Raw genomic sequence first — 12,466 nt, 5'->3', positions numbered from 1 at the left:
CCCCCATTTCGTTCGGGCTTAAGCCCACTCTATTTCTGCAAACAAGAAAAACAAAGAAAAAATTGAGCCTGGGCACACATTCCGCGCACCCTCCACTTCTCACCTTCACACCCCTGCGTCCATTCCTTGCCTTGGGCTAAGACCCGTTCTGTTCCTAAAAAACAAAAAAACAAATTTCCTCCTGCGCCGCCTTATTCTCATTTTCGCACCCCTCCCCGCTTGGGCTTTGGCCCAGTTTTGCTTCTTTTGTTTAAAGACCCCTTTTTCTTATTTGGCACCTCCACACCTTTTATTTTATTTTATTTTATTTCATTTACCTAGTATTTTACTTTTATTTTATCCTTTTACTTTATACTTTATTTTCATTATTTATTTATTTATCCTTTTATTTTATTTTATTTTTTTTTCTCTCTGTTTTGTTCCCATTTTAAATATTTATCTATTTTTTTAAATGCACTTTTATAAATAATAATAAGAATATTTTAAAGGTTTAAACACATGTGTGATCGCACGCATCGTCCTTGTGTTAGAACCTTTTCTTCTTCTCTTCTCAAAAAATTTAATAATAAATGTTTTAAAGGTTTAAACACATGTGTGATCGCACGCATCGTCCTTGTGTTAGAACCTTTTCTACTTCTCTTCTAAAAAATAATAATAAAAATGTTTTGAAGGTTTAAACATATGTGTGATCGCACGCATCGTCCTTGTGTTAGAACCTTTTCTACTTCTCTTCTAAAAAATAATAATAAAAATGTTTTAAAGGTTTAAACACATGTGTGATCGCACGCATCGTCCTTGTGTTAGAACCTTTTCTACTTCTCTTCTAAAAAATAATAATAAAAATACTTTAAAGGTTTAAACACATGTGTGATCGCACGCATCGTCCTTGTGTTAGAACCTTTTCTTCTTCTCTTCTAAAAATAATAATAAAAATATTTTAAAGGTTTAGACACATGTGTGATCGCACGCATCGTCCTTGTGTTAGAACCTTTTCTTCTTCTCTTCTAAAAAATAGTAAAAATGTTTTAAAGGTTTAGGCATATGTGTGATCGCACGCATCGTCCTTGTGCCAAAAACCTCTCCTCGTTCACTTCCCCAAAAATCCAAATTTATCCATAATCATTTTCTCAAACAAATTTCTCAAACAATTCCTCAAACAAACTTTTCAAGCAATTTCTAAAAGAACTACGTAACCCTGATTTCTCATTTTGAATGAGAATACGTAGGAGCAAGGTCAATCCTTGTCGGGCCCAAAAAACTAAAAAATATATTTTGTTTATTTAGAATTTTATTTTAGGGGATAGTTAAACATTTTGAAAACCACATCATATTCGCGCATTTAGTTAAAGGTACTGCCTTAGGGCAGGCGTTGTAGGGTGCTAACACCTCCCCTACATGTATTCGACTCCCGAACCCAGAATCTGGTTCTTGTAGACCATGCCTTATTATTTTATGGTTTTTCCGTAGTTTTCCAGAATAAACTATGATGGCGACTCCAAAATCTCTTTTCAAAACCCGTTTCTTTTTTGGATCGTCGTCCCGTCGCGATTCCGGTTGCGAAAGATGACGACTCCACTGGGGATGTTAGAGAGTCAAGCCATTTAATTAGATGCGCGAGTTCGATGTGGTTTTGCTTTATGTTTTTCTTCCTTTCTTTTTTTATCTATGTTTGATATTTGAAGTAATTGCATGTGAATTGTTTTGATTTTTCTATATTGAACCCTAGGTAGAGAACATGTCTATATCTGCCTGGGATTTTTCTAGTTGTTTGGTAGGTGAGGGTTTGGGTATGCATTACGCTCTCCCTTCACACACACACACACTTTATGCATATCATGAGTGGGGCCCTATACCCGGGTCTGAGTGTAACTTAGAAATAGAGGGGTTGTGTAGCGGTGCCATTTGGGACATACTTCCTGTTTGGCTATCGTGAGAACCTCAGCTAGAGTTTGTTCTCTTCACTTGTGTCTTCGCATCTAGTTGATTACTCGACTGTTGTGGAGATACTATGAAGGGGGCCATAGCTCTAGTGACCATCGACCTTTAGGTTCAGGTAGCCATCCCTGTGAGGTTGCATATACTTGACCTTCAATCTGAAGCGCTGAACCTTTATTAGGGCACAAAGGGAGAAATGTGTATTCCTCTAACCCTCACCCTGTTTGTTCTTTTTTGAAAATAATGACATTGCATTTTCATGCTACGCATGCATTTGTGTTGTTGGTCATGTTTTGCTTCATTATGTTATCATGCATCATGTTCATACATCATTTGGTGACGTGTTGGTTTTAGGGGAAATCACAGGTGTTCACTTGATCTCCTACAAGATGGAAGTTGATACAAGATCTGGTGCTACGCAAAAGACTGATTCTATCATTTTAAGAAAGAAACCTCGCCTGAGGATTCATGGGGGGAATTTGACAGGGCTGATAGGCTTAGGTAAACGACTAAAGACTATAAAAAGAGAAACTTTCAAGAATAAGTATGGAAACCTGTTGGGCCTAATGGAAGTGGCGGTACAGTTGCCTGCTATCACAGCCCTAGCACAGTATTATGACTCCCCGCTAAGATGCTTCACCTTTCAAGACTTCCAACTAGCACCGACTATAGAAGAGTTTGAGCATATCCTTGGTTTACCGCTGGAGGGTACCATGCTGTATCAACATTTAGAGCATCACGCCTCTATCTCCACTGTTGCTGCCATAATGAAATTACAGCCCAAGGAGCTCGAAGATAGGTTGGTAACGAGACATCAAGTGCGTGGGCTGACACAGGGGTATCTGGAACAGTACCTGCAGCATCTGGCAGATAAGGAAGAGTGGGAGACTTTTATGGATGTGCTAGCTCTCACCGTGTACGGCATTGTTTTATTCCCCAAAATAGAAGACTTTGTGGATTATACCGCAATAGATGTCTTCGTGGCGAGAAAGACGAGATCGGAGAATCCTGTGACGGCAGTCCTTGCTGATGTTTATGGGACCATGAGTTTCTGTCACGAAAGGAAGGGGAAGAAAATCCTTTGTTGTGTGTCGGCACTGTACGCTTGGATGACTGCACGTTTGTTTAAAGGCGCAGTCAATGTCAAGCGTCCTTCGGAAGATCTGTCACGCCAAGGGCTTACGAACAAAGGAGGAAATGAGTGGGCCCATTTCTTTCTAGCTTGAATGGAGGAAAAATAAATTGGCGTCTTCCTTGGCTTGGGATTAAACAGCCTATCCAACATTGTGGCCGCTTTCCCAATGTACCTCTCATAGGGGCCCGATATTGCATCAATTACAACCCTCTTTTGGTTCAAAGACAATTCGGGCATCCCATGAAAGGGGCACCTTCACCGGACTATCTCACGGCATTTTTCATCTACTATGAGGATGGGCATTGCACTGAAATGTTGAGGAAAGTTAGAAGCGCTTGGGAAAGTGTTGTGCGAGCTGAAAAGGATCTAAGGTTAGGAGTAGCATACGACAAGGTTAATTATCATCATGGATCCTAAAAAGGGTAAAGGAAATCAAACTGCCTTTCAAGCCAATCAGTGATCAGCCAGCTAATGAAGGGCGATCCCAAGACCTAGAGAGCGAAGAGGTGAAGCAGTTGAAGGTGGAGATGAAAAAACTGAGAGAGAGGAATGCTAGGTTGGAAAAAGAATTACAAATCGCGCGCAATGATTTTGTTGATATGAGGAATGCTAAAGAGGAAGGATCACAGGCCTATGAAGAAATTGTTAGAAGCCAGAAGGCCGAAAGAGATTATACATTCCGAGTGAAGCAAGACCTTGCGGCCGCAAACAAAGAGCTAGCTATGAGAGTGAAGGAGAAGAACGTGGCGTTGGAAGAGGGAAAACAATGGAAACACCTCTACGAAGAGGCCAAAAGAGATAAGCGGGAAGCCTTGAAAAGACTAAGGGAAGCGCAGATTCAGGTGAAAAAACGGGGCATCAGATGAAAGAAATGGCCACGTCGTTTGAGGCGGATATGAACCAAGAGCGTTGGAAGCTAGCAGAAGCAGAAAAAGGGCATCGAGCCATGATAAAACAAATGGAGGATTATATCGAGGCGCAAGAGGAGCGATGGAGGTCGATGGAGTTTGAAGAGAGACATCAGGCCTTGATGAAGCGAATGGAAGATCACATCGCGAGCAAGAAGTGGCTGTGAGACATTGGAAGGAAAGTTTCTCCCAATTGGCAGCTTTGGCAAATGAAGCAATTGAAACATCCCCAAGATGGTGTTGGACGCCGAAGCAAGTACTCACTTTTATAGCCCGCCGAAGAGATAAAACATTTTATTAATCATTGTAAATGGTTGGTGGGCGAGATGAAATCCTTTATCGCTCGATCTCGAGAATGATGTATTTTGAAATCCTTGTATTTTGTTTCTGTAGGCGATGTATTGAACTGAGTACTTTTAATGAAAGATATGGAATGTTTGTTTGGTACCAACTTGTGTTGATTTCCATCGGTAATGTTGTCGCGACCCAGTGATTTCCACCTATTACCAACATGCATCATGTTTTCTTTATTTCGTTCTCATCTAATTTAAAATTAATCAAAATAATAAAACAGTACAAGTGAGGAAAACAACGGCCAATTTTCCACGACATCCCTACAGGACTCGAGCCAATTCAAGAATCATGGAAAGCTGGGAGGAGTCTCAGAATCCATCAAGGCCGATATCAGCCAGCTGAAAGACCAGATCGGCCAATCCTTGCTGCTCTAGAATCGCTGAAGATTGCGGGAGAGTCATCGTCAGCGCGGATCGAGGGGAACGCCCCCCTTATCCCCCAATGTTAATGCCTTGAGCCCATCGATTCCGTTCCCGATGTATGGCTTGCCCCCGGGGTATACGCCCCCCATGGGAGATTACTCGGAAGCGGAGCATACGTCTTTCTCTTTTCCCACAACCATCAATGTGCCGCCATCGGTACTCAGGGTCCTGTCTCAGTTTCGGCACCCGACAGGTGTAGCTATGAATGAGACGACCGCAGTTGAAGGAACGCGGGTGACCGTAGTCGCTAAGGAGGACTCTTCAGCCGGGGCTGCCACACACCACGGTGATTGGGGGGATCGATAGTTTCATCGGAGCTAAGAATAAGCTGGAAATTCTGGAAGAAAGGCTGAGGCCATAGAAGGAGTCGAAAGCTATGGATTCGGACGTCGCGAGATTAAGCTTGGTCCCCGGGATAAAAATACCACACAAGTTTAAGGCGCCGGAGTTTGAGAAGTACAAGGGTAATACATGCCCTAAAAGCCATTTGACGATGTACTGTAGAAAGATGGCCGCGTATGCCTATGATGACAAATTGCTTATCCATTTCTTCCAAGATAGTTTGGCTGGGGTAGCATTGAACTGGTATACCCACTTAGAGCCGTCTCGCATACGTTGTTGGGTGGACCTAGCTGACGCCTTCGTGAAGCAGTATAAGTACAATATGCATGTCGCACCCGACAGGTTGCAACTGCAAAACATGGCAAAGAAAGATAATGAAACTTTCAAGGAATATGCTCAACGATGGAGAGAGCTAGCGCGCAGGTTGAGCCGCCTCTGTACGACAAAGAAATGGTGGCAATGTTCGTGAACACGCTCCAACCACCGTTTTATGAACACATGGTCGGGAACGTGTCCTCCAATTTCGCCGATATCGTCATAATAGGCGAAAGAATAGAGATTGGGTTGAAGAATGGGAAGATTGCCGGTGGCCCGTCTGCGGTAGCAAACTCTAAAAAGCCCAGCTTCAATCCAGGAAAGAAGAAAGAAGGAGATGTGCATGCGACATCGGCAATGCCTGCATGGAGAGGTCAAGCTCCTATTCACAATTATAGACCACACCTGGGCCAACCTCCATATGCAGCCAATGCAGCTTTTGCTCATCCAATTAGACCTCAACAACAACAAGGATTTTATCAGGCGCAACCAATCACAAACAACGCCTGGAGGACTGGGACAGGCGCGAATCCAAATCCTAATGCGGGTCAAGGCACTTACCCGAGAAAAACCCAAGAAAGAAACTTTGTTCACTTCACCCCCATCCCTACGACTTACACTGAATTATTACCCCACCTCGTCAAAAGGGGTCTGGTTGCTATATGTCCGATGATGCCTATGCAACCTCCGTACCCTAGGGGTTATGATGCCGATGCCAAGTGTAGTTATCATGGGGGAGGAGTGGGTCACTCAACTGAGAGATGTATGGCCTTCAAACATAAAGTACAGGCCCTAATCGATGCTGGGTGGCTGAAATTTCAAGAAGATAAACCTAGCATTGATGATAATCCGTTATCCGGACATGGGAGTGCCTCGACAAATGCCATTGAGGTTAAAGATGAACTGATAAGGGATGCAAGTAAAATCCGAAGTTCCAGAAGGTTTATTTTCAAGGAATTATTGAAGTTGGGATTTTTAAACGGTGATTATGATTTGGGAAGAGCATGTGGACTCCATCCATGCGCTGAACACTCTATCGATGAATGTGTTGAATTCGAAGAGTTTCTGCAAGATCTGCTTGATAGGAATTTGATGCAAGTGTGCTACGAGGATAAGGATGAAGAGGTGTTTGCACAAACTGTGGAGTCTGATGTAACCCTGCCAGAGCCGTTGGTAATTCGTTTCACTCGGACCACCCCTGCACCAGTTATTTAAGGAAGATCGTCCGTCGTCATCCATACACCAGTTCCTTTTCCTTACAAGAGCGAGAAAGTTGTTCCTTGGAGGTATGGAACACACGCGTCGATGAAGGACAATGTGTTGAAAGTCAATTCCTCGCCAGGATCCAGTTATTGAAAATATATCAGGCATCGGCGGAATGACAAGGAGTGGTCGAATCTTCACGCCACCAAACCTGATGAGAGAAGGAACTAGCAATAATGAAGCACCGGTGGCCGCGAAAGCTAAGGAGCTCTTAAAGGGGAAACGGGTGCAGGCAGAAGAGACCCCCGACAAGGAGGACGAGAAAGAAATATCCGACGAAGAGGCTTGTGAGTTTTTGAAATTCATACAACAAAGTGAATATAAAGTGGTGGAACAATTGAATCGTATGCCAGCCCGGATCTCTCTGTTAGAATTGCTCATGCACTCAACCTCCCATAGAAAACTGCTGATGAAGATACTGAGCGAGGCCCATGTAGAACAAGGTATTTCCCTGAACAAATTCGAGGGCATTGTTAGCAACATCACTGCTAATAATTACCTCACCTTCACCGATGAGGAAATGCCTGCTGAGGGGAGAGGGCATAACAAGGCTCTCCATGTCTCCGTGAAATGCTTGGACCACGTCGTAGCACGCGTGTTGGTGGACAACGGATCCTCCCTGAATGTCATGCCCAAAACGACATTAGAGAGGCTACCTTGTGACGGAATGCATATGAAGCCAAGTTCTATGATTGTGAGAGCGTTTGACGGTAGCAAGAGGGAAGTCATGGGCGAAATAGAGTTGCCGGTCCAGGTTGGCCCATGTGTCTTTCAAATAACCTTCCAGGTCATGGATATCCTCCCAGCCTATAGTTGTCTATTGGGTCGCCCATGGATCCATTCTGCGGGAGTTGTACCTTCCACACTGCACCAGAAACTGAAATATGTCATGGGAGATAAGCTGGTGATAGTTTCTGGAGAGGAGGATCTCCTTGTGAGTGGGCCATCCTCCGCCCGCTATATAGAAGCAGCCGAGGAAGCTCTCGAGATAGCTTTCAATCATTGGAGATCGTGGGAAACACCTATGTGGAACCATTTCCAGTAAACCCATATCTGTCATGCGCCTCTATCATGGCGGCCAAGGTTATGCTGAAAGAAGGCTATAAGTACGGGTAGGGGCGAACATTCCCATTGGAGGTGGTCGAGAACAAAAACAGGTACGGCCTGGGGTACAAGCCCAGCAAGGAGGATAAGAAGAGGCTGATTGAGGAAAAGAGGGAGCGCAGTCTGGCTCGGATGGAGAGACGAGAACCAAGGACGAGGAAGATTCACATTTGTGATATCAAGGAGAGTTTTCGCAGTGCTGGATGGGTGAACACTAGCCATATAGCGGTCGTGGAAGAGGAAGCTGGATCTGAAAGCTCAAACTTCGTGTGGGCTTGCTCCCCAGATGCGCGGCTCAGCAATTGGAAGATTGTGGACTTACCCGTGATGTTTAATTCGAATGAAATGTAATATATTAATTGATCCTATTGCTTTACCCGGAGCTTTAGGATTCATGACTTACGGGTTGACGCTTTTATTTTGCTTTCAGTGTGATATTTGAATCGTGTTTGTTCTCGTTTCTATCATCATTTAGCCTCTCCATCGTTTTTTTGTTTATTTATTCTTTTTTCGAAAACTTAAATAATGCAGATATGACAATGAATGTTTTGAAAATAACAATGTCGATATCCCTAATCTGGAGCACCCTGTCGATGATACGGAAGATGATTATGAAGATGGTTCGGAACCCTCTCCGGAACTAATGAGATTAGTGGAGCAAGAGTCTAAGAAATAAAACCCTATCAGGAAGATGTCGAAATACTCAACTTGGGTGAGGAGGACGAGATAAAAGAAGTAAAGATCGGCACCACCATGAAAGAGGAAGTGAGAGAAAGGTTGCGAGTCCTATTGAAGGAATTTAAGGACGTGTTTGCTTGGTCGTACAATGATATGCCCGGTTTGGATACCGATATCGTGCAGCATAAACTCCCTCTTAAGCCGGAATGCCTCCCGATCAAACAGAAACTAAGAAGAATGAAGCCGGAGATGTCTTTGAAAATCAAGGAAGAGGTGCAGAAACAATTTGACGCAGGTTTCTTGGCTGTGGCGAAATACCCGCAATGGGTGGCGAATGTCGTACCAGTACCCAAGAAAGATGGTAAAGTTCGGATGTGTGTTGACTATCGCGATTTGAATCGTGCAAGTCCAAAAGACAATTTCCCACTACCGCACATCGATACTCTAGTCGATAATACAGCCAAGTTTTCGCTATTTTCATTCATGGATGGTTTCTCAGGATATAATCAGATCAAGATGGCGCCAGAAGATATGGAAAAGACAACCTTTATCACGTTGTGGGGAACCTTTTGTTATTGGGCTCAAGAATGTCGGGGCAACATATCAGAGGGCGATGGTGGCACTTTTTCATGACATGATGCACAAGGAAATCGAAGTTTATGTGGATGACATGATTGCAAAGTCCGAATCGGAAGAAGAACACATTCTCAACTTGAAGAAATTATTTGAGAGATTGAGAAAGTATAAACTCAGGTTAAACCCAGCCAAATGCACGTTTGGAGTGAAATATGGGAAATTGTTGGGTTTTGTGGTTAGCCAAAAGGGGATAGAAGTGGATCCTGACAAGGCACGGCGATAATAGAAATGCCTGCGCCTAGAACAGAAAAGGAGGTTCGAGGTTTTCTGGGTAGACTGAACTACATTGCTAGATTCATCGCCCAATTAACCGCTACGTGTGAACCAATGTTCAAGTTGTTACGAAAGAATCAGGCTGTAGTTTGGAATGAGGATTGTCAAGCCGCTTTTGAAAAAGTCAAACGATACCTGCAAGACCCTCCCGTATTACGTCCACCTGAACCAGGAAGACCGCTCATTTTGTATTTGACTGTGTTGGATAAGTCAATGGGTTGTGTGTTGGGCCAGCACGATGAAGCTGGGAAGAGAGAGCACGCTATATACTACTTGAGCAAGAAATTCACAGACTGCGAACAAAGATATTCGTCGTTAGAACGAACTTGTTGTGCATTGGCGTGGGCTGCCCATCGCTTAAGGCAATACATGCTGAGTCACTCAACCTGGTTGATATCCAAGGTGGACCCTATCAAGTTCATTTTTGAAAAGCCTGCTCTTACTAGAAGGATAGCTCGGTGGCAGATGCTATTGTCAGAATATGACATCGTGTATGTTACTCAGAAATCCGTCAAGGGGAGTGCGTTAGCAGAATACCTGGCTCATCAACCCATCAGCGATTATCAGCCAATGCAGCCCGAATTTCCCGATGAAGATATCATGGCTCTATTCGAAGAAGGCAGAAAAAACCGAGACGAAGAAACGTGGACATTATTATTCGATGGAGCCTCGAATGTGATGGGGCATGGCATAGGGGCAGTTCTCATCTCTCCAGAGCATCAGTACATACCTATGACAGCAAGGTTATGTTTTAATTGCACAAATAACATTGCAGAATACGAGGCCTGCGCTATGGGTATTCGGGCGGCAATAGAGTCCAAAGTAAAAATTCTGGATGTGTATGGAGATTCAGCTTTAGTCATCCACCAGTTGAAGGGAGAGTGGGAAACTAGAGATGCAAATTAATTCCTTACCAAGCTTACATCAGAGGATTAATGGAGTATTTCGATGCCATCACATTTAACCACATACCGCGAGAAGATAATCAATTAGCAGACGCATTGGCTACTTTGTCATCAATGTTTGAAGTTGACCAAGATGCAGAATTACCAATGATTGAAATGAAGAGCCATGCAGAGCCAGCATATTGTCACTTCATCGAGGAGGAGGTGGATGGTAAACCTTGGTATTTTGATATCAAGCACTATCTTAAGACCCGAGAATATCCTGAGAAGGCATCTGAAAACGATAAAAGATCGTTAAGGAGGTTGGCTGGCAGCTTTATTTTAAATGGGGATATTTTACAAGAGAAATCATGACATGGTTCTCCTCAGATGTGTGGATGCAAAGGAAGCCGAATTGATATTGAAAGAAGTGCACGAAGGTACATTTGGCACACACATGAATGGGCACTCAATGGCCAGGAAGATCTTGAGAGCTGGTTACTTCTGGTTGACCATGGAAAATGATTGTTGTACACACGTGAGGAAGTGCGAGAAATGTCAAATGTATGTAGACAATATCAATGTGCCGCCCACGACCTTGAACGTGTTGTCTGCACCGTGGCCATTTTCGATGTGGGGGATAGATGTTATTGGAGCTATAGAGCCAAAAGCGGCGAATGGACACCGTTTCATACTAGTCGCGATCGATTACTTCACCAAGTGGGTTGAGGCCGCTTCTTATGCCAATGTGACTAGAAAGGTGGTAACCAGATTCATAAAAAGAGAATTGGTCTGTAGGTATGGGCTTCCTAACAAGATTATCACTGATAATGCCACCAACCTGAACAACTAGATGATGGCGGAGTTATGTGAGGAGTTCAAAATTCATCATCTTAATTCTTCCCCTTATCGTCCAAAGATGAATGGGGCAGTAGAGGCTGCTAATAAGAACATCAAGAAGATTGTACAAAAGATGGTGGTCACCTATAAAGATTGGCACGAGATGCTTCCTTTTGCTTTACATGGATATCGTACATCAGTACGAACATCAACTGGGGCAACACCTTTATCGCTTGTGTATGGGATGGAAGCGGTACTTCCATTCGAGGTGGAAATCCCATCTCTACGAGTTTTAATGGAAACCCAATTGGAGGAAGCTGAGTGGGTTCGAACTCGGTTTGACCAGCTCAATCTTATCGAAGAAAAGAGACTGACAGCGGCGTGCCACGAACAATTGTACCAAAGAAGAATGAAAAAGGCTTTCGACAAAAAGGTGCGCCCAAGGGAGTTCCATGAAGGCGAACTGGTGTTAAAGAAGATTTTGCCTATACAAAAGGATCACAGAGGCAAGTGGACCCCAAATTATGAAGGGCCATTTGTAGTAAAAAAGGCATTTTCTGGAGGGGCACTAATTCTCACAAGGATGGATGGAGAGGAGTTACCTTTACCGGTTAATTTTTGATGCGGTAAAAAAGTTTTACGCATGATGATTCCGCGATAGGGGATGCCACTAAGGGATATTAGCACTGTTTTTGAATTATGTTGTATACTGTGTTACTTCATTCAATAAATACCATACGATTTTATCCATTATTCAACTTTTACGCTTTTTCTTTCGACACGATTCATGTCACACTGGGTTTTAAAGTAAAGTAAGGAAAAGGGAAAGTGATAATTAAAGCATCACGGGTATATCCATCGAGCACAAACTCGTCCCTGAAGGGTGTCGTGAAGAAAAATAAGAAGAAAAAGGCGAAAAGGAAAGACACATGTCGAATTCGTTGTCAATAAAGTCGTCGAGGGCGTGGTACTTTCAAAAGCCAAAAACAAACAAAGTTTTGAAAAATACTTGTGCAGAGTCTTTTCTTGATTGGTTATGTTGAGGATAACTTGTGTTCTTTTTTACGAAAGCATCTGCATTCATATTGCTTGAACCCCTAACCCTTTCATTTCCCTCAAAGAAAAAAGGATTGTCATGTCGGGGCAGTTTTCATCATAGTGCCTCTGTCTGATGATACATTGATCGAGGAGCGTAAAAAAAAAAGAATGTATGTTAGATTGAAAACCTGAAAGGGCAGTCTAAGCTAAACAAGACAAAAAAAGAAAAAAAAACGAAAGGAAATGAAGTCGGTGTGTCAATCGCTACGGAGTTTTGTTTCAGCGTTAAAGTCGTGGGAAATAAGGCGAGTAAGCTTCAGAATGACGTGTGGCCATTTT

At 43.3% G+C, this 12,466-nt stretch overlaps 3 protein-coding genes across 3 annotated transcripts; all 3 read left to right on the top strand.

The window, feature by feature from the left end:
* Window positions 1-6,789: 6,789 nt before the first annotated feature.
* LOC148194907 (uncharacterized) lies at window positions 6,790-9,089 on the top strand. The gene is made up of 3 exons (XM_088094385.1): window positions 6,790-7,715; window positions 7,832-8,102; window positions 8,466-9,089. Exons 1-3 carry the CDS (start codon window positions 6,790-6,792, stop codon window positions 9,087-9,089), a joined length of 1,821 nt encoding a protein of 606 aa, XP_087950511.1.
* A 489-nt stretch (window positions 9,090-9,578) lies between these two features.
* On the top strand, window positions 9,579-10,271 carry LOC148194906 (uncharacterized). The gene has a single exon (XM_088094384.1). It carries the CDS (start codon window positions 9,579-9,581, stop codon window positions 10,269-10,271), a length of 693 nt encoding a protein of 230 aa, XP_087950510.1.
* Window positions 10,272-11,222: 951 nt separating this feature from the next.
* LOC148194905 (uncharacterized) lies at window positions 11,223-11,711 on the top strand. Its single transcript, XM_088094383.1, has one exon. It carries the CDS (start codon window positions 11,223-11,225, stop codon window positions 11,709-11,711), a length of 489 nt encoding a protein of 162 aa, XP_087950509.1.
* The last annotated feature ends 755 nt before the right edge of the window (window positions 11,712-12,466 follow it).

This window comes from Vigna umbellata, chromosome 7, assembly GCF_029865625.1.
Source record: "Vigna umbellata cultivar VRB3 chromosome 7, Vumbellata_1.0, whole genome shotgun sequence".
Lineage (NCBI taxonomy): Eukaryota > Viridiplantae > Streptophyta > Magnoliopsida > Fabales > Fabaceae > Vigna > Vigna umbellata.
Note: the sequence above shows the minus strand (reverse complement) of the source record. Positions and strands in the feature narration are given on the sequence as shown.